General features: G+C 39.9%; 1 protein-coding gene across 1 annotated transcript in view; it reads right to left on the minus strand.

Annotated features, from left to right (window-relative positions):
* LOC126248837 (methylcrotonoyl-CoA carboxylase beta chain, mitochondrial) overlaps positions 1–22,082 on the minus strand; it is a 108,081-nt gene that overhangs the window by 59,264 nt on the left and 26,735 nt on the right. Inside the window, exons 3-5 of the mRNA XM_049950253.1 lie at positions 16,983–17,223; positions 6,232–6,410; positions 3,545–3,737 (exon numbers count right to left, since the gene is read on the minus strand). Of these exons, the coding sequence (XP_049806210.1) occupies positions 3,545–3,737; positions 6,232–6,410; positions 16,983–17,223 (613 nt within the window). The remainder of the gene's footprint in view (positions 1–3,544; positions 3,738–6,231; positions 6,411–16,982; positions 17,224–22,082) is intronic.

Genomic DNA, 22,082 nt, shown 5'->3' on the forward strand with positions numbered 1-22,082 from the left:
CAGAGAGATGATAATCACATGGAGCCAGGTCACGACTGTAGGCCTAAGGCGGGTGTTTCAGTGTTGTCCATCTGAGTTTTGTGATCGCTTCCATGGTTTTTTGACTGAAATGTGGCTGTGCATTGTCGTGCAACAGCAAAACATCCTGCTTTTGCCAATGTGGTCGAACACGACTCAGTTGAGCTTGAAGTTTCTTCGGTGTCATCACATATGCATCAGAATTTATGGTGGTTCCACATGGCATGATGTCCACAAGCAAGAGTCCTTTGGAATCGAAAAACACCGTAGCCATAACTTTTCCAGCAGAAGGTGTGGTTTTGAATTTTTTTTTTTTTTTTTTTTTTTGGTGAATTTGCACGATGCCACTCCATTGATTGCCTCTTCGTCTCTGGTGAAAAATAATGGAGCCATGTTTCATCACCTGTCACAATTCTTCCAAGAAATTCATCTCCTCCATTCTCGTACTGTTCCAAAGTTCGCTGCATACCGTTTTACTTGTTTCTTTGTGAGCCACTGTCAAAATATTGGGAACCCATCTGGCACAAACTTTTTTTTTAATGCCAACACTTTCAGCATTCTGCAAACACTTCCTTCCCCTATCCCAACGTAGTATGACAATTCGTTCACTGTGATGCGTCTGTCAGCAGTCGCCAATTCGTTAACACTCTACACATTGTCTGGCATGTGTGCAGTACAAGGCCTGCCGCTGTGAGAACAATCCTCAATATTGCTGTGCCCGCTTTCATCACGTAACCTGCTTGCCCACCAACTAACTGTACTGCGATCAACAGCAGCATCTCCATACACCTTTTTCAACCTCTTGTGGATGTTTCCCACTGTCTCGTTTTCAAAGCACAGGAATTCTATGACACCACGTTGCTTCTGACAAACGTCAAATGTAGCAGCCATCTTGAGGACATGCTGTGACGGCGCCACTCACAGAAACAGGTTGAACTAAGTTTGAAAACAAGCGGGAAGGGTGTATCTACACACTGTAAAACTTTCACACATGCAGAATGAAAACTATATTTTTACAAAAATAGTGTGCATTTCTTTTGGAGTGACCCTCATATATTTAGAAAATGTTGATCCATATTTCCAACTGTGATACTACAAAATTTTCTTTTCATGTCAACAAACAGCCGTAAAGTAATTCCTCAAGTTTTTCTATACAAAAAGGTACTGATTACGACCAGCTGGAACAACATAATCATTGTGATAGTGCATTACAAATCACTAAAGCTTATGTTCTAACTTAGAATATATGTTAGCTGGAGTGAAGTCAGATCCATTAGTACAAATAAATAAAGCTTCATACTGTAACTTTATAATGGAAAACATAAGAAGGCTGTCTAGAACAGGGGCAGTGCCAGTCACAGCATTTGTGTGTGTGTGTGTGTGTGTGTGTGATTGATTTCATTTTTGCAATGTGTCACTGGAGTAAGCCCAAACAAATAGTGCTCATCATTATATACCGGGTCTCTCTCTCTTAAGAGTCATCAGGCACATTATCTCTGGTGTTTCAGTAGATATTTGCAATTTTGTTTCTGCACTGTGTAGACAGAGTCAGAGGGAAAGGGGCAAATGGATGGAAAGAGGAAAGATGAGGAGATGGACAGACAGAGGGAGGAAGAGATAGGCAGAGAGATTGGGGAGGGGCAAAGGTACAGAGAAAGGGAGGAGGAGGAGATAAACAGGGAGAGGATAAGATGGACAGAGAGAAGGGGGAGGAGGAAATGGATATAGCGAGGAGGAGGAGGAGGAGGAGGAGGAGGAGGAGGAGGAGGAGGTGGTGGTGGTGGTAGACTGAGAGTGAGCAAAGGAGATGTGCTAATAGAAGATTGGAATAAACACATACCTAGGCAAAGCCGAGTTTTCGGCAATCTACTTTGAATGCCAGAATTGAAATCATTTCATGTTATTTGTAGATTATTCATGGCTTCATTGGGCCACGGAACATTTATGTGGTATGAAGGTAATGGCAACAGACTGAACTGTAGTGTAATAACAGTTATAGGTTAGGTATGAAGGTGTTGGTTGTGAGCTGGTAAAAAGCATCAAATGTGATGGTACGGAAAACAAATCAGCTACAGTTGCTAATATTGTGATAAAAAGTTCATTTACAGTTACTGAACAGTTTAAGTAGGAACTGCAGCTATATATCAAGTATCATGAAATCATTTGTACACTTACGGTGAATATCTTGTGTATTTTCAGAGTTATGGCTGCCGCTTTTCCGAATAGGTTGTGCTTTCCAGTGTATAATCATGTGATGTAATCGACTCTCACATCGAGATTGAGTTATCACAATTGGCCAAAATTGATCCATACTTGCCGCTTGTACTGCTGACAATGTTGCGAGCTGTGAGTGGCTGCCACAAGGAAAATGTTGGAACATCCTCAAGGTGATCACATCACATCACATCACCTGGCAGAATCCTGTGGCCAACCTGCTGGATACAAGCAGGTGCTCCACTGGGAACAGCAGTTGTCGTAGGTGCTCCACATGATCCGCATATTATGCCAGCTATCTTGTGATGACAATCACTGCCTCAGACCTAGACTACTCTTGGATTATGTGATTCTGTACCACCCGTTCACCATTTGTCTATCCAGAATAAAGAGTGTCAGTATGTGTAAACCTCAACACATTTGATACATTTACTTCAATTCATCATTCCAAAACACACCACCGTACTGTCCATATGCTGAATTACACTGAGTACTTACAACCCGCAGTTGATACACTCCTCTAATATTGTAGTCACACCTCTAAGTCAGTGCTGCCAACAATGAACAGTGAAACATGCATGCAATGGCACTGCCCATGTAGTAGACCCTTACCCAAAGAAACTTACCACAACACATAAGCAAACAACTGTTATTTAGAAATCAACCCATGGAGAACTAGAACATATTGTAGTAAACTATTTCTTCTTCTTCTTCTTCTTCTTCTTCTTATTATTATTATTATTATTATCCTCTCTCTCTCTCTCTCTCTCTCTCTCTCTCTCTCTCTCTCTCTTTGAGACCTAATGGGCTACCAGATTTGCAATCAACAACCAAATATGAGCTACACATCAGTTTTACTGTATCATCAATAGCAAGAAATTGTTTTTCCATTTCTGTAAGAAGAGTGCACATGTGTGCACGAGTGTGTGTGAGAAAATAGTTTACAAACTTCAGATTAACTAGTTAAATTGAATTCTGATGTTACAAGTTATTCAATATATTGTGTTTCAATTATTAAATAACATTTTTATTCTTTTATTGATCACCAATCTGTATTGAAATGAAGTGGTGGCTCAGAATAAATAATCATTTGAATCATTTGTGGTATCATTTTGAGTGCCCAACTGTTCCTCCAAGCATCACTTAATTTATTAAATTAGCTGCCTCCTTATTACCAATTAACTCAAATGTGCACAGAGGGCAAAAGAGTTTTAGTTATGGGACTGAACTCAGGTGGGACATTGTAATATAACAACAAATGGGAGACACACTGGTCTAGAAAGCTGGGCAGACATTTAAATAAGCAACTAACCTCTTTTACATCAAAACTCTTCTTGAGGTTGCATCCAACGATACCATATATATCATCAGGAGGAAACAAGGGTTCTTCTGTATCCTCGGGTGTATTTTGAGAGAAAGGTGGTTCCAGGCTGCTTACTACACTCCTTGCAATTTGCAATGCATGTCGATCATCCAATGCATAGTGGTCTGTCACACCTGATGTTCTGTTACAAAGAAAAGTAAAGAATTTAATAAATACTATAAACAATGTTGAAAGGAAGAGGGGTGAGGTTAGAATTTAACACCTTGTGAACACAGATATCATTAGAGAAAGATTTCTGCTGGATAAAGTTGGGGGCAAGGGGGAGTGACAATCAGCCACTGTTTTGTTCATATAAACAATCTGTCACTCTGTCACTTGCCTGTAATAATTTATGGAACCCATGGAAAATGTTAATTAGGAAGGCCAGATTTTGATACAAAATCATTGAAAAAAATAAATTACGAAGGCCAGACTGTGATGTGAACCAAATGCAAATATGCGTTCAGTTTCTTAACCACTGTGCTTTCTAGGCACAACATCAAAAGCCAATGTGTGAGTGTAATGTAGCTTTGACCTCAAACAAGAAATGGAAAATCAGGAAATCTGGGGAGGAAGACATGCATAGTAAAAAAAAAATACCAACCAGAACATTAAGACAGCATATAAATATATATAGGAGCACAGGTGGAAAAAAACAGATATTAATTAGCCGATAAGAGAGAACATAAAATGTACAAAATGAAACACTTTATTGTAAACTGAAGTACAGTTCTTACTATGTTTCAATATAATTGTAACCCACTTTGAGACACATTCTACACTATGTACCTATAACGAAGACCTCTACCACCTATAATAATAAAGTGGTAAGAGCTTGTTTGCATCATAGCAGAACACAATCTCTTGTGGGCAAAGAAATCTTGCAGGAGCTAGGAGGAAAGCCTATAATGTGGTTCAACATGGTAGTTATTGTAGTATTTTTACCATTGCAGCTATTGTAGCCCCTAGTCAATAAGAAATACAGCTTTTGTCTGACAAAATACAGTGCACGGAAGCTTTCAAGTGGCTAGAATAAGACTGATATTGGTCTTTTCATTTATAGCTCTTATGTGTCATCCCCCATCATGAGGCGATTCAAAATGCCCTATCTCCTCAGAGTACTGCCTCAAACACAGTAATGCACTTCACACTGACTGCTAGTTAAAGTGGCATCCATTAGGTATATAATTTGCGGGAGTTCAGGCTGTCCAACACAATTTCATGCATCAACGATCAGCAAATTTGGGGAAATTTATCGATCTGTCATGGTGAAATGGTTGTCTTCATGTTCCTTCCATAGTGAATTTATCTGTGACTACAGACACATTGTGTTCATCATACACAGTGCTATATCGTTCACTGTGCTTTCACATCGATTTTCACACCATTGACACACTAATGATTTGTTCATTACATAGTTCAAAAATGTGGTGGTAAATGTCAGCCACTGACAACATTCAGTGCATTTAAAAACTTACAGAGCATTCACAAAAGGTGGATGCATCAATTTTCTTAATAATATCATAGCTTAGTATCAACCTACCCTTATCAGATTTTAAAATTCTGCTGTCACAAAGGTCGTGCTAGATCTCAAGGACTTACAAACTCCCTAACAATTGGAATGAGGGACTATCAACAAATACTATTTCTAATTTCTCTTACAATTATATATCCACATTGCTGTAAGTTTCACATTAATATCATGAATTGCCTCAACTGATCTCACCAGTTTTTTTTCCTTGTTTTATATTCAAATACTCTGATATCAAAACCTTCAAAGACATTGTTATGAATAGCTATTCCACACATCATTATGACTGAAAAAAAGATATTCAATTGTGTCTTTTACATTAATACAACATGTCTCACATTTAAGATGTCATGAAATAATGTGCCCACCGATACTGCTATTCAGCAGATGCCAGAAATGTTGTACCACTGCACCCACATGCTAAAGACCTGGGTCTGGAATAGCCATAATGAAGCTTTGAAAGTTTGACCGACTGCCGCATTAACAACAGCCAAAAACCAATCATCAGCCTCCCTTCCAGATGTTTCCTGATGACACAGAAATATGGCGCTTCAGCAAACTCAGTGCTGGGCTATAGTACTTACACCTCCAGGTCCAGCCTGTTGTCATCAGGACAGCTGGACCTCACAACAACGCACAGCCCATGCCACTCATTTCCATACTTCTGAGACAGCTACATTTGCCATCTCTGGTGTGTGAAGCAGCGAACACCATCTAACTGCCTGAGCCTGGGACGTTAGAACCAGTAGCCGCCTCCACGGTCCAGGTCGAAACATGAGTTCTGGACAACTCAGCAACGGGTGTTGCTGCATTCCAGCATGCAGTTCTGAGTTCATCATCTGGGCAGTCATGCTAGGCACACCCTACCTAGCTACAGCTAGGCTACCACCTGGCTCATTTCCACCCACTGTCTACCATCTGCCTGTTGCAGATGCACTGATCTACATTAACATATGATTGGTAATGAAGAGTTTTGGCAATAGATTCGCTGCCTACACCATACGTATGTCCCCCACCTCAAGAAGAGAACCACTCGCCCACACCTACCCAATCCAACAACCTGTTACAACTACAACATATTCCTATCAACAAAACTATAAATTACCTGCAGTGGAGGTCAGCTCCTCCAAGAGTCTCTGCATCCACCTGTTCACCTGTTGCTGCTTTGACAAGAGGTGGTCCTGCAAGAAACACAGTTCCTTGTCGTCGCACGATTATGCTTTCATCAGCCATAGCTGGGACATAAGCACCACCAGCTGTACAGCTACCAAGAACAACTGCAATCTGGAAAAAAAGTATCAGTCCATTCTTATAAATGATATAACCAGATGCATGGCTATTTTTTAAAAAAAGTAATCATCTATTGAAGGTTTGTTTTTGGGCAGTATATACACCATTATTCATTCACAAGCTGATAAATATAACTTTCAAACATGATATGACAAATGTGTAATTAAAAGGTTCTTTAGCTTATAAATAAGAACAACAGTTACTGTTCTCATATATAAGATACACGGCACTTCACTATCTGCCAGGTGGACAGGGGTGAGGTGTCATGTTGGGTGCGATATGTAGATGGAGGAAGAGGTAAGAAGCAGGAGGAAGGGCTGGGGATAGGTAGCTAGTGGCTTAGACAGAGACAGTGGGTGTGCAGAATAGGAACGTGGGAGGGAGGGCCAGCAAGTGCATGGACTAGGCATTCAACACACAGGCATTCCAGTCATTGAGTTTGTGTAGTGCATGATGATGATGATGATGATGGAGATGTGGATTGGGAGGATGCAACAGGCAAAGGAAGGGAGAACTGGTGGGTAGAAAGCGTAGGGACAGTGGGTTAATGGAGATTAAGGTCACAAGTATTATGTGAGCGAAGAATGGTAGGACTGGCAAGGCTAACTCTCATCTATGTAGTTCAGAAAAGCTGGTGCTAGAGGGAAGCCTCTAGATGGCATGAGTTGTGTAGCAACCATTGAGCTCAAGCATGTGGTGCTCAGTAGAGTACTGTGCCACTGGGTGGTCAACTTTGTTCTTGGTAAGTTTGATGGTGACCATTCATTTTGGCTTATAATGTATGTTGGTGGCCATGCCCAAATAAAATGCCGTGCACAAATTGCAGAAGAGCTGATATATGACATGGCTGCTTTCAGAGGTAGCCCTGTCCCTAATGGGATAAAATAGGCCTGTGAAAGGCCAGGCATATGATGTGTTTGAGGGTAGGATTGGTATCTTTATATATTAGAGATCAGACTGGCTTCTCTCTTTCTTGCTAAGATTCTATGAGTATGAGGAATCTGAGTATCATGGTGCTGCGGTTACTTCCTACTCATCGACTCATACCCTGTTACTGAAACATGTAGGAGTGTAATACTAGCTGTGATGTAATGTGGAAGTTGAGTGCACGATCTTGCTGTGTTGTGTAGCACTAACAGGGTGAAAACAACTGACTCTTGGGATCAAATGGCCTCTAATGAATCTTTGTTTTGTGAGATTGAGAGAATGTGAAACAAAAATTAAATAATGGAGTGTACACAGCTAAAAATGAGCTCCAGAAGTGAAGTGACATCTGCAAAAAGTTACACACTATAATCCACACTGCAAATGGAGAACAGACAAAATTTGTATAATGCACATCATGTTACATCACTGCATCTAAAAAGCAAGCTACTTGTGATTCAGTGACACTCGGGCTACAGATATCTTAGACCATTCAGTATGGTTCATAGCTCCAGTTTCAAAAAGGTAGCCCACCCATTCATATTTGTAGGAAGTGAAGTGGGTTGTGAAGTTGATGTGGAGCCTATACCTCATCTCACTATGGTTAAGAATTGGGTTATTTCCATTGCAGATACTATTAAAATGGTGCTGGTTCCACAAATTACTGCTACCATTACTGATAAAAGAGCTTCTTTCCAAACCGACATGTGGATGGAGGATACACTTACAATAACCTACATTACTATGGCCTGTTTCGCAATGAGCAAAAAACAGCAGTTAATGTTTTATAGGTGATTGTTTGCCATTTTGAGTCCTTGCAAATTTCTGAGAAATTAATGAAGTCAGCACGTTTCATAACAGATCAAGGTTCAAACATACTGGCAGCTCTGAAAGACTTCACTAGCCTTTCTTGCACTTGTCATTGTCTTAGCGTTTAGCTCAAACATACCTTCAAGTCACAGTTTTTAGGATTGAAGCCAGAACTAACTCATGCAGGAGAGACAATAAACTTGTGTAAAGTACTAGTGGCATATTGCAAGAGTATTGGCCTTTCAACGAGACTCTCCAAAATCACTCAAACAAGAGGTCAAAGCCCAATGGAACACTTGTTAGAAGTGCTGGTTTCAGTACTTGATACTCTGACTGAGGTTAGGGAGTTGCTCCCACAGGAAGAGCTGAGTAGACTTCACAATATAGATGAGCACACCCTAAATGGGTCCATCATGTTATTCAAGCCATTTAAAGAAGGTAGTAATGATACAGAACATGACAACAATTGAACTCTCCATTTGGAACTTCTCTGGCATTGTAAACTTATGGATGAGCACTTGAGCCCTAATGAATAGGATAGTGACACCACGGCAATACTTGAGTTAAGGTGCAGCAATTACATGGACAGAAAGAGTGATATGATTAAACTATATTTGTACCACAAGACTGCAATATTTTCATGACCTGTTGATACTGAACACTGAAGGCAAAGAGAATATTTTGAAATAGGTTGCTGCTTTGTGTGTAAACATTTCAGATGAGTGAACAACTATATACGACTATTATTCTATGATCTTGTAACATGATTACAAGTGGACATTGCTATAAACTGCGACCTCCATTCTTTTTAGTGACTCGCAGTTCATACGAAAGTATATCAGGCCTGAAGAAACTGGCTTATCCGTTGAACATCTAGAGGTATGTGAGAGGTCTGAACGATACACACAAACACCATGAAGTATCGTTGTACCTCTCAATCACCATTACCAAAAAAGATACGGAGGCAGAAACTGATATCCTTCGATGATGGAAAGAACATGAAAAGGCACTACCTCCTCTGCCATGTGTAGCTAACAGCATATCGTGAAATCCAACCACAAGTGGATTTAGTGAGTGGAACTTCAGTGCTACAGGTTAGGCTGTTACAGAGTTTCACAGCTGTCTGAACCCAAATGTAGTGGATGACATTTTATTGGTTCTTAGTAACAATGATTTGTTAAATACTTGTGAAGTAGATTAACTGATGCCAATACTATTCTGATATTAAAGTAATAGCATGACATGTTAGTCAAATTTCGTGATCCTTTCCAATGGTCTCCTAGAAACACCTAGTTGCCAGACCACCACCTCTCAGGAGATTCTTTGAGTTATGATAATCAAAGACACAGCAGTGCTGCATTACTCAAAAGCATTGTTAAAGGAAGCCAGGCTGGTTTTTAAACCACACAGCAAGGACTAGGCATTTTAAAACAATCTCTATGGTTTCACAAGGTAAAATACTATGTACAACATTAATTGGAATGAGACTACTAATACATACTAACAGGTCAAGTCCATCAGTTTATGTATTCTTTTTGCTATGGTAACTTGCATTTATGTGCTAATAGTGAGTTGTGTAGTGTACCATTCATTTCATTAAATTTTGAAAGACTGCTGTAAATTTGTTTTAATATTCAGAGAAACCTCCCCTTATCATCATTTCCTGTTTTCTTGTACTGTTGTCTCAGGCTTGGTAACTTGTCGAGAGAGAGAGAGAGAGAGAGAGAGAGAGAATTGTGTGTGTGTGTGTGTGTGTGTGTGTGTGTGTGTGTGTGTGTGTGTCATCAACTTAATTGTTAGAATTTCCCTGAATAAATAGCATATATTAAAATAAATTTGCTGTAGTCTTCAAAAAAGTTGTATGACTTGTCTGGTGTAGCAGTAATAAATTATATATTCAAATCTTCCTGGTGAATCAGTCTATATATTTGTGACAACCATATCAAAATCCACACAACAGTTCCCGAGATTAGCCTCCACATAAAGACTGAAAATCGTGGCAGAGGACTTTTAAGTTATAATACGTATAGGTAGATGTCATATCCAACAGTTGTGTGTGTAGCAGCAATACCATGTGTCCTCAGTTATATTCACCCATTTGTGCACTCTCTCTCTCTCTCTCTCTCTCTCTCTCTCTCTCTCTCTACACGGATGTAATATATGTGTACCAGACAACAGATTCAAGTGACATGTTGTCAATTAAGAGGGAGCAGCGGACTGATGAGTCGAGTCTCCCAGCATACAGAGATGGTGACTTTGGAAATGATATCATAGGACCAGCTGGTCATTTTAAAGATAATTTATGGAGCTCATTTCTGATATATAACACATACTTCCCCTCACCGCAGAAGCAGTAGTCTGTGAGGATATAATTGGTATTGTTTATAAGGAATGAGATGGTGCATTTGGAGACAGAAGGATGTCGCGAGTGATAAGGTAAAACAGCAGCACTGCTGTGGGCATGAGGGAGTGGGTTTCAACTGTGATGAGTATGGATCCAGGTGTTAATGGGGTGGGGATGGCCAAGAGTAGTGAAGGAAGTGGTTTGTACCTCTGCTTCCTCCCCACGATGTTGTAACTGTGCAATCCCAACTACCTACACCACATACCCCAAATTTAAATTCTCGCTCTCCAACACCTGGAGGAGCAGACACCATCCCCATTAATTTATCGAATTTGTCGACATCCTACTCCTACCCTAGAGCATCACTGTCCATCACCACCTATACTACTCACAGTGAACCCTCTGTCAACTACTGATATCACCCAAACCCTGCCTCACTCAGCTTCTCAATTTGTCACATCTGCCAAAACTCTCCCCAACACTGCATGAAATGCAGAACCCAAACAAACAAAAAACACTGTCTTCTTCCTTTCTATCAAACCTAAATCCTACAAAACTTGAGTCTTATCCAAAGGCCTCACCTTCAGCCCCACATCCAAGTTTAACAATGTTGCACTCAAAGACCTACTCTTCTTTCTCCTGATCCCTACAATGGAAACATTTCTTTGCTATGAATTCTTCCAACCAAAGCAACCTAATCCCAACATCCAACCATGACCCTGCCCCCTCCCACCTAACCACATTCTGGTCACCTTCCAGGAATTCTTTACCTCCAACCTGGCCTCACCATCATCCCTCACCTACCTTCCCAAGAAGACAAACCTCTCAACAGGAGAAAGAACAGCTATCTGCAACTTCAAGATTGACCCTGATTTAATCTTCCTCCCTAAAGACAAACACTTGCTAGCTGTTGTGATGAATCACAGTGACTACCTGAAAGAAAGGTTCTACCAACTGTCTGACTCCTCCACCTACAAGCTCTGCTTTAGTGACCACATACCAGAAATCCAACACAATCTCCAATCCCTTAGGTGCATCCCAGAATCTCCCCCACTCATCATTATAATAACCCACCGTACATCCACCTCCTACATGCTCCCCAAAATCTACAAACCCGACAATCCTGGCTGTCCCATTGTATCTGGTTACTGTGCTCCCACTGAAAGAATTTCTGTTACAAAAAATTGCCCATATTCCAGCCTCCCATACCAAATACAGAAACCAATACCTACACAGACTCTTGACCATCCCAACCCTACATGGATCCCTGCCCATCACTGTTGATGCCACTTCCCTGTACACCAACATAATTGATGCCCATTGTCTTGCTGCTATAGAGCACAACCTCTTCGAACATCCTTCTGACTCCAAAACCACCACCTCATTCTTTATACATCTTACCAATTACATCCTCACACACAATTACTTCTCCTTTGAGGGAAAGGTGTATATACACAAATCCACAGCACAGAAATGAATGCCCACATGGCAGCCTTTTATGCCAACCTGTTTATAGTCCGTCTAGAGAAAACCTTAGCCTCCTGAAACCCCAAATCACTTGTCTGATTCACTGATGATATCTTCCTGATCTGGACTCAAGGTCAAGGCACCCTATCCTCATTCTTCCACAACTTTAACATCTTCCCTTCCATCCAGTTCACCTAGCCTTCCTCAACCATGTGCTACATACATGGATGTTCACCTCCACCTCTCTGATGGCTTCATCCATACCTCTGTTCATATTAAGTCAACTAACGACCAACAGAACCTGCATTTTAACAGCTGTCACCCCTTCAACATCAAAAAGGTGCTCTCTTATAGCCTGGAGACCTGTGCATGGTGTATCTAGAGTACGGAGAATTCCCTTGGCCAGTATGCTTAAAGTCTAACTAAAGCCTTCACAGACAGACAGACAGACAGGCACTAAACCCCACACATAGTCAGTAAACAGATTTCCCACACCATATCCTCACACACCCCCAATCCTCCCAACAACTCCAAGAATTAGTTGCAAGGAGCAGCCCCCCTCCCACACACAAACACACACACAAAAAAACAGCCAATAATATCCTGGAATGGAGAAACTCAATTTTAATTACTGCCTGAGTATATTTCCACCATCTTTAGCATGGACAGGAACTGTGAAACAATAGTTGCTATGTTCAGATGCGAGCTGATTTAGTGACCCTTCATTCACAGTTCCATGCAGAGCTAGTTTTGGTCACACAGCTTCAGGCTGTTGCCAATAGGCATCACTGTGGGGTACCTGACATGGGGATCCAACAGACATGTACTCCGTGACCCTTGATGAGTCCACTGCTGTATACTGACAGCACTGAGGTTGACCCTTCACCTGTGGTCGAGTGGGAGGTCATTCCAAGGTGTGGCAGGTAGTGAGGTCATTCCAAAGTGTGGCAGGCAGCAAAACTTTCCAGTAGGCTGATGAGAGGGCATCCTCGGATCATCTGATGAACAGGTTTCAGACGCTGGCTGTGTCTGGTAAACATCCTGACCCATATGCAGACACTTGCCCCAGTTCAGGGGAAGCCTCTCAGCCTGCAAGACCGGGGCAATCATAGAGGATGGAATTACTGGTAGTAGGAGCTCAAACACTAGGCGCGTAATGGGGGCCCCTTACGGATATGGCTGCAAAGGTGAGAAAGGAATCCATTGTGCACCTTATGTGCATACTGGGAGGAGTCATTCCAAATGTGGAACAGGTGCTTCACGATTCCATGAAGAGCACAGGGTGCAGCCAACTACAGGTGGTGGCTCATGTTAGTTCTAACAATATGTGTCGCTCTGGATTAGATGATATTCTCTCTGGTTTCAGGTGGTTAGATAAAGTGGTAAAGACTACTGGTCTTGTTTGCGAGATGAAATCAATTATCACCATCTGCAGCATCCTTGAAAGCAGTGACCTCTGGTATACAGATGAGTGGAGGGTATGAATCAAAGGCTCAATCAGTTCTGCGACTATATAGGCTGCAGATTTCTCGACTTGCACAATAGGGTGATGGATTTTTCAGGTCCCACTTGACAGGTCAGGGTTCCACTGCAAACAGGTAGTGGCTACATGGGTTGCAGGGGCTGTGTTCATAGTGTGCTGCACTAACTCAACAGCTCAAATCTGACAATTCTGAAAAAATCCATAGGTTGAGATAAACAAACCAAGACTCTTCTTCATTTGACTGTATTATGAGGAGCTAATTTTAATTCAGATACATACAATTTAACTAAATATTTATGAATAAATTTACTGCTGTGTGTCCTATACTAGCTATTGCAGTTTTTGTGAAGTACAACAGCAGTGTTTGTCTACCAACATACACTTGGATCCGAGATATAGCCAAGCAATCAAACCTCAGTTCAGACTTTCAGATTTGAAGTAATGTTTTCATGCTGTACTATTAGCCCAAGCTATCAAAAATGTTTGAAAAATATGCAAGTTAAAGCTGAAGTCTAAGAAAAATAACCGCCATGTTGAGTAAAAAGCACCACTGCAGCTGTATGGTTATTCTACTTAAAAAGTATGACTGGTTTCGTAACATTAATTACATTACCAGATGGAGTCCTGAGTAGAAAGAAACCATGAAAAAATACCAGGAAGTGACAAACTTATATAAAAAGAGCATCAGATCATTGCCAAAAGTGCCTGAATGCATGTACTACAAAATGTGGCAAATACCAATGCTTACAGTTACAACATGATACTGGAGTACAGCTGATACTAAACTTCTCCCCAATTCCTACAATTTCACTCCATTCTAGAAATCATGTCAGACCACACACTAGACTGATGCAGAGGGGGGGAGGAGGGGGGGCAAAATATGGTGTGGTCGGGGTGGTGGAAAAAAAAAAAAAAAAAAACATGCCATATACTACTGGACCAGACGTACAGGATAGCGCTGCAGTTGATCACAGACTAATGTAGAAACATATGACTGGCCACCAGAGAAATGGAGCATGTGCAGAAGAGTTAAAGTGGACTCTGAATAAAAAAAATACTAGGAATCAGGTTCATGCAAGATTACAAAGTCAAATATTTGCAATAAAAAATATAACCTGGGTACTCTTAAATGGCGTAATGTAGGAAACCATTAAAAATGTTAAAACTCTTTGAAAAATGAAAAAGAGAGGTACCCTTAAAGTATCAAACTGTAAAAAGACTCAAAGATGGAGGGAGACAAAGGAGGAGGCAATGCACAAACAGGTAAACAGCACAGGTTACCCACTGAGAAAGTCAAAATTAGCTAACATCTATTAATGTTTCAATTCTGCTTGGATGCTGATAGTGCGACTGGGGATTGCTTTAAGGCATGGTAAATCTCTAGCTCTTCTAGAACATTATCCTTAAATTCTGTATGCAACACTGAAAGGTTGGATGAAATACTGGTAACTGAATGACCGATCTCAAAAAATATGGGTACCCAAAGCAGAGTTACAGCTCTAGCCAGATGAATGTTCCCTAAACCAGACCTCAAATGTTCTACCCGCCTGGCCAATATATTTGTATTGGAAGTCATTGCACATAATTCTATAAACCCCTGGAAACTTAAAAGGATTACCTTTCATTTTTTCACTATGTCTGAATCTCTGCCCATTATTCCTGGGAATGAAATATGCCACAGCAATCTTGTGAAACAAAAATCGTTTGTATCTCTATGATATGAAACCATTTTTATTTAATGGCACTAATGAAATTACACCCTCTTGCCGGTCTAAGGGTAGAGATGAGGAACCTTTAGGTTTCTTAAGACTGCTTCTATTAATATTCCCTACAAACTCACAGTGGTATCCATTAGAAAATTCTACAAACTGGATCACCCTGTAATTCCCAGTTGAATGCTTCCGCCAACAGTGTTACACAACCACAAGAGCACAACCAAAAAGCACCCAGTCTGTAATGGAGAGGATGACTGGACAAACTATGAGACACTAAGTCCACCATGGCAGGCTTCCGATTAATATCAAACATAAAAGAATCATCCTGCAATGTCACTGAAAGGTCCAAAAATGGTAAAATGTTATTAGTACTATGTTCACTATTGAACTGCACATTTACTGAAGCCATCACTGTAGCAGTATCGAGGCATTTTCCATAATGCACATTACCAAGTGGATGGAGGGGATACTTTGTGACCATCCAAAAAAAAAAAATTTTTTTTAAAAATCATTAATTGTTGTTCAGTTATATTAGTAACATACTATTTAAAGAGGTACTGATGTGTAAGTGTGGTCCAGAACCTGAAACCTCCTTTTAACAGGCTCTTAGCAAAATCTATGCACTTTCAGTAACATGTACAACCAACTTTATGACTACCACAAAAAATATAAAAACTGCAACTTTCATTCATTGTTGTTGACTTTAACTCTCAACACACTTTTTAAAGACATACTAATATGTAAATAAGGCTCTGAACCTGTAAATAGTGAAAACGACATTCACTGGGGAAACCGTCATCCACTATTGGGACTTAAATTTTTTGGTTAAGTTTAACTGAAAATTTTGAAACATAAATGGCGTCTGCTAGAAGAAGTCATTAAAAACAATAAATATTTTTCAAAATTTTACAATACAAAGTAATATGATAGATTACAGGATTTTCTTAAGTTGGGCATAAAGTAACCCCCCCCCCCCCCATATTACAAGGTTTAAGGTGGTGCAGTTAGTTACATTCAGAAATGGGTCTGTTATACAAAAGGAAAATATCATAAAATTACCATGACAATAGCACCACTCTATCTGAAATACTAGCCAACTCAGTAACTACACAGTATTCCGAAATAGTAATAAATATAATGGTCAATGTGCATGACAAGGGCAAGCCCATGTCAAGACTGTGTCCCTGAACACAGAAATCATCCCTAAACTTAAATTAATTAAAACCACGTACTAACTCACAGAGCCATAAAACATCGTCAGTTTCATCTACCTCCCTCCCACTGTACTGTCTGAGGTTGTCCCTAACAATAATAATGACATGATCTCAGGGTATGCTCAAGTAATATTCTTAACATGAAATGAGACCATCACCATAACAGGTGGGGAAGACAAACCCATCAGCATTCTAATCAGTTCCTCTCCACTAAAAATACTAATGAAAAACAATGTTTAAAATGTTTGTTTAAATATTCTGCCAATTAGGTACCATGGTTGAGCATTGGAAACTAAAGTGGTTCTTACATACTGATTATGGAACAATTTCACAAAGATTTCAACATATACTTAGCATGAATGAGGTATTTAGAATTTTGAGATTAAACTTGCTTTTTTCTATACTACTGTTTTTACTCAACATGAAGTATTTTAGCTATGGATATCCACTGAGTTAACTTTGTGTTAAAAAATAACCGTATTCTGTAACAGCATTAGAAGAAGAAAAAGATAATTCTTAAATCAGCATGTAAAAATAGAATATATATGAGGACACACACTGCAGAAATGTACATTTTTGTTAAAAAAAATTGATCACGTATATGTTTACCTGAGCTATTCCAGCAGACGACATGTTGGCCTGGTTGTAGAAAATTCGACCAAAATGGTCTCTGTCTGGAAAAACCTCTGCCTGATGAGGAAGATTTGCACCTCCAGAATCCACTAAGTATATACAAGGAAGTCTATTTTCCCAGGCTATTTGTTGTGCTCGTAAATGTTTCTTTACTGTAACAGGGTAATATGTGCCTCCTTTCACTGTTGCATCATTTGCAACAATTACACATTCTCGCCTAGAATTAATGTAAAATATGAATATCAATGGGAGGAGACAGTTGGAATACATAGCATTAGATATAAAAAAAGCATTAGTGCTAATGGGTAATGTACAAAATCATGATAAACAGCTAATATTCATAATTAAGTGACTTAGTAACAGTTTATAATAAATATATCTGACCAGCTTTAGAGTTTGTACTGGAACACGTTGACAACTCTAATGATGCCTTCCAATTGATGCATGATGTTTCCATACATTATCAGATTTTAGGATGTATGGCTATGTCAATATTTAGAAGCACGAGGAAGGCCACCCTTACAGAGGCAGTTAAGGTATTCATCCCAATCCCTGGCAAATGGCAACCCTCACATGCAGCTGTCACTGGAGACACTTCGCTGCATTGGGACTTCATAATTGACAAGTTCAGGGAATTGGCCACTGAATAAACAGTAGGCCCAAAAACATAATAAAATTACAATAAAAATTGTGCATTAAAGGAAAATATATGTGCATTCAATAAAAATTATATCCTCTCACTATATCGTACTAGATCCACATCCATGGCTAAGCTCACTAACGCACACTTGCTGTGGTGCTCGACCTGGGGGTAAGCCGGTTCAAATCCTGGTGGTGGAAAAAATTTTTGCTGCCAATATTTGGTTGGCAAGGGGGGCAGGGGGGGGGGGAGGAGGAGAGGTGGTTGTGTAAGGTTTCTGATCACCAGACTTTGTGTCAACGTTCTGATTTAAATACCAAACCTATCCACAGTGTTTCATGAAGTGAGGGCATGTGGCACTGTTGATGGCCATCTGCCTGTCGGATGGGGACGTTAAGCTTGGCAGAACCCTTGGTGCTAATTGCAAGGAGTGGGCAATGTGCCAGCACTGGTTTCATCCTCTCCCTTCTCTTATGACCATAACAACAACCACCACCACCACCATATAACACAAACATTATACTATGTGCATGCGCATGTGCTCTCTCTCTCTCTCTCTCTCTCTCTCTCTCTCTCTCTCTCTCACACACACACACACACACACACACACACACACACACACACACACACACAGTATTACAAATAGTGTGTAATGAAGCATGCTGTCAAAAAAACAACTATATCCTTCTAAAAGAAAACTACCAACAACAGCCTAAAATTACTCCATAGGCATATACCTGTATGCCTGGTTGATCACTATGAAAAATTGGATGAAGGAAGGAAGATTAGGGTTTGACATCCCATCAACATCGAGATTGTTCTGGCGTAACCACAAGCACCGGAATGAAGATGAAGAATGGAAGACCTGAGAAGGCGGTGAAACGTTGCCGGCCAAAGGTGCGCTGATTAGGACCACAGCACAACACGAGTGCCCCCTGCAAAAAGTGAATATAAGCGCCGCTCCTGCCAGCCTCGGGCAGGCATTAGTACTCGGTAGTGGACATTAGTGGACAGGATTCGCAGAGCAGTATCAGTGACGTGTGACAAACTTGCATGAACTCTGACTTGGCTGCATGTCACCCATCGTTTGTGACACCTTTGTAAATACAAGTTAAGCATTGTTGATCTGCTTTATTGAAATAAAACTACTAATGTTATTTACTTGAATTGTTGTACAGCATTCCGAGAACGCACCATCCAATAGGCACCGTATACGAGATGAGTGAGCAAGACCCGACACAGATCATACAGAGATGCAGCACAACCTCAGATCAGATGCTTGAAGGATGAGGAAGGAAATCAGCTTTGCCCTTTCAAAGGAAACACCCCAACATTTGCCTGGAGCGATTTAGGGAAATGGCGGAAAACTCAAATCAGAATGGCTGTATGCAGATTTTAAAGAACAAGAAAATAATTGAACAAACTACCACTGTATAAAACATTATGATGCTCCACTAATTTGGGGAGGAAGAAGGAAAGAAGATTGGGATTTAACACCCAGCTGACAATGAGATAATTATAGTTGGATTTGAGGAGATGTTCAAGTGAGATTATAAAACTACATAACTCTTATAACAAGTAATTTACCTTCAAATGGGATGAAGTTGACGAACTGTGGACTTTTAATGTTAAATATTTCTGAAACCAATGACATTAATATATAGATTTTTGTTTCAGAGCTGTAGTAATAAAATTTTTGGTCTTCTTCAACTTTTGATCTAACAGATAAAAAATTGTTCTGGAATGTTATCAATGATTGCAAAATAAATCTGAATTTATAATTAAATTTTAATAATAATTTCAGAGTACCATACAAAGAAAGTTTCATGACAATTTGCTTTATGAAATTCTGAAGACACACGTGCTCATTTCTTTGGCGCTAGAAACTGGCTGACCATATGGTGTTTTACCATGACGACCATGAATCCTGTTTATTAGGGTTCCTTCGGGAATTTGAAGCACTTCTCTAGCCTCATTAATTATTGTTTTGCAATCTGAAATTTCTGAGAAACTCAGTTACAACACATCATGGCTATATTTCTTCAATTCACCCAATTTACACTTTTACACAGGCAGCATTTTTACACTGGCAACTCTAACAATCTCCACTTCATGATACAACAAACAGAACTGTGGCCTACGTCATAAGTTACCATACAGATACTTGCAACAATGGTTTCCTAACTTCATCACTAGACTGCTATGAACAGTTGCTGCTGCATCCACTATGTCACACTGTTGGTGCCTCCATTAAGTCACATTCTTGCCGCATTCACAAATGTATGTTCAGAAAAGACCAGCATGAGAAAAGACAATTAACGAGATGCCAGTTTCACCAAGAATTTGAAAAGTTTTATTTGTGTCTCTATAAACAGGTAAGTATAATAGATTAACCTTTGTTATTGCTCTAGTTGTTGTCGTCTAAGAGTCAATGCATGATATACATAAGATCTAGACATATGAGTTGCTTTATGCCAGTCTCAGAAATAAAAGTTTAGGAAATAAATAAAAGAGAGAGAGAGAGAGAGAGAGAGAAAAGTGGTCAGTTCTTCTGGAATGTTATCAATGATTGAAAAATAAATCTGATATTATAATTAAATTTTAATAATAATTTCAGAGTACCTTACAAAGAAAGTTTCATGACAATTTGCTTTATGAAATTCTGAAGACACACACGCTCATTTCCTTGGCACTAAAAACTGGCTGACCATATGGTTTGGAATACTGTACATTTAGCCATTACCACATGCAAAGAACTTTTGAATAGCAAATATAATAACTAAAATAAAGGAATTTTCATCACCAATGTGTAATTATTTAACATTAAATGTTTTTTGATCTTTTTGGTCAACTTCACCCAATTTGATGGTACTTGCATATGTACAAAGTTTTTATTAAGCAAGTGGGTTATATGCAATGTTGGGATTAAGTTAAGAAAATCACTAATTATTACTGGTTCACCTTATTTACAGGTTGTCTAATAGCTGTTCTACCAAATATTAACGGTTCCTCTCCACTAGTCATAGCATAAGTTATGTCCTCAATAAGAATTGTAATATGTGCAGTACACCCCTCCATTTATCACTAACATTAAAAGCCGACTTTCAGTCAATCCTTGTGTTTCCTACGTTCGAATACATGCAGCACAGGATGTTACAATGTGCTCTATTGTAAGTTGCTCTACAGAAGTGCTGCATTTTGCTTGTCTGTCATGTAACAGGAGACAGTCATACATTTAAATGCCACTTCCAACAGTCACACAAGTGAGAATCCTGTCCTCTTAACTATGGGGCAGGAAGGAGGTATGCCACTAACACGCGGTTCACAGAACAAATAATTATATGTTTGTCACTTTCTTTCGTTGCTGTGCCATCAGCTTTTGACTCTTTGCTTCAGTACTTGAGTGACAGACATCTGGTACAGGGATAGTTCTGTATAATGCATTGCTGACAACTGCTATGGCTGTATTATCAACCAGCTCATTCCCCTCAGTGCCTATGGGGGCTCAGTATACAACACAAAAACCTTTCCAGCTAGCTCTGTCCTGAATGGCTTGGATTGTTTAATCTGCTGGATACATGCATGGTATATTGTGAACCTGAGCAAATGAGATAGGTGTAAGAGTGCTACCTTGTCTGCCTTATTGGCTTCAAGAGAGTTTGAAGACCTGCATGATTAAATACAAGGTCATTTATTCATTAAAACCCAAAGGTTTGATGGAAGGAAAGAAAGGCACAACCTACAGCATTCCCAATCCTATGAGGGTATGTTGAAATGTAATACTTCTGATTTGTTTTGCTAAAAAACTTATAGCTTTTAAAATAAAACAAATTTTATTAACATTCTACATCTTTAGTCTTCATGTCCATATACACAGTTCAGTCGCATTAATGTGACACCTGTCAAAAGTCTGAATAACCATCTCCTGCAGCATGGACATTCAGGAAAGAGGGTGAGTGAGGTTCTAGAAGGTACCAACAGAGATGTGGAGCTATGTCGACTCCAGTATCATGGACTGCTGTGCTACGTTTCTCGATTGAAGATCCGTGTCACTAACAGCCCAATCAAAGTGGTCCTACAGATTTCCAGTTTAAATCTGGGGAATCTGACGGCCAGGAGAGTATGGCAAATTTGTCCTGGTGCTCTCTGAGCCATGCACGTACACTGTGAGCTGTGTGACATGTTGCAGTGCCTTTTTCATTGTTGCATCAAGCCGAGAAAAAACGAAAAGCACGTAGGGGTGAACACGATCCTTCGGGATAGATGCATACTTGGGTTGATCCAGTGTGTCTTTAATAACGATGAGATCACCCAGGGTATGCCACAAAAACATTCACCAGACCATAATGCTTCCTCCTCCGGCCTGGACCCTTATGACACCATATACAATGGTCATCTGTCCAATTGAGTATAAAACATGATTCATCTGAAAAGGC

Source organism: Schistocerca nitens, chromosome 3 (genome assembly GCF_023898315.1).
Source record: "Schistocerca nitens isolate TAMUIC-IGC-003100 chromosome 3, iqSchNite1.1, whole genome shotgun sequence".
NCBI lineage: Eukaryota > Metazoa > Arthropoda > Insecta > Orthoptera > Acrididae > Schistocerca > Schistocerca nitens.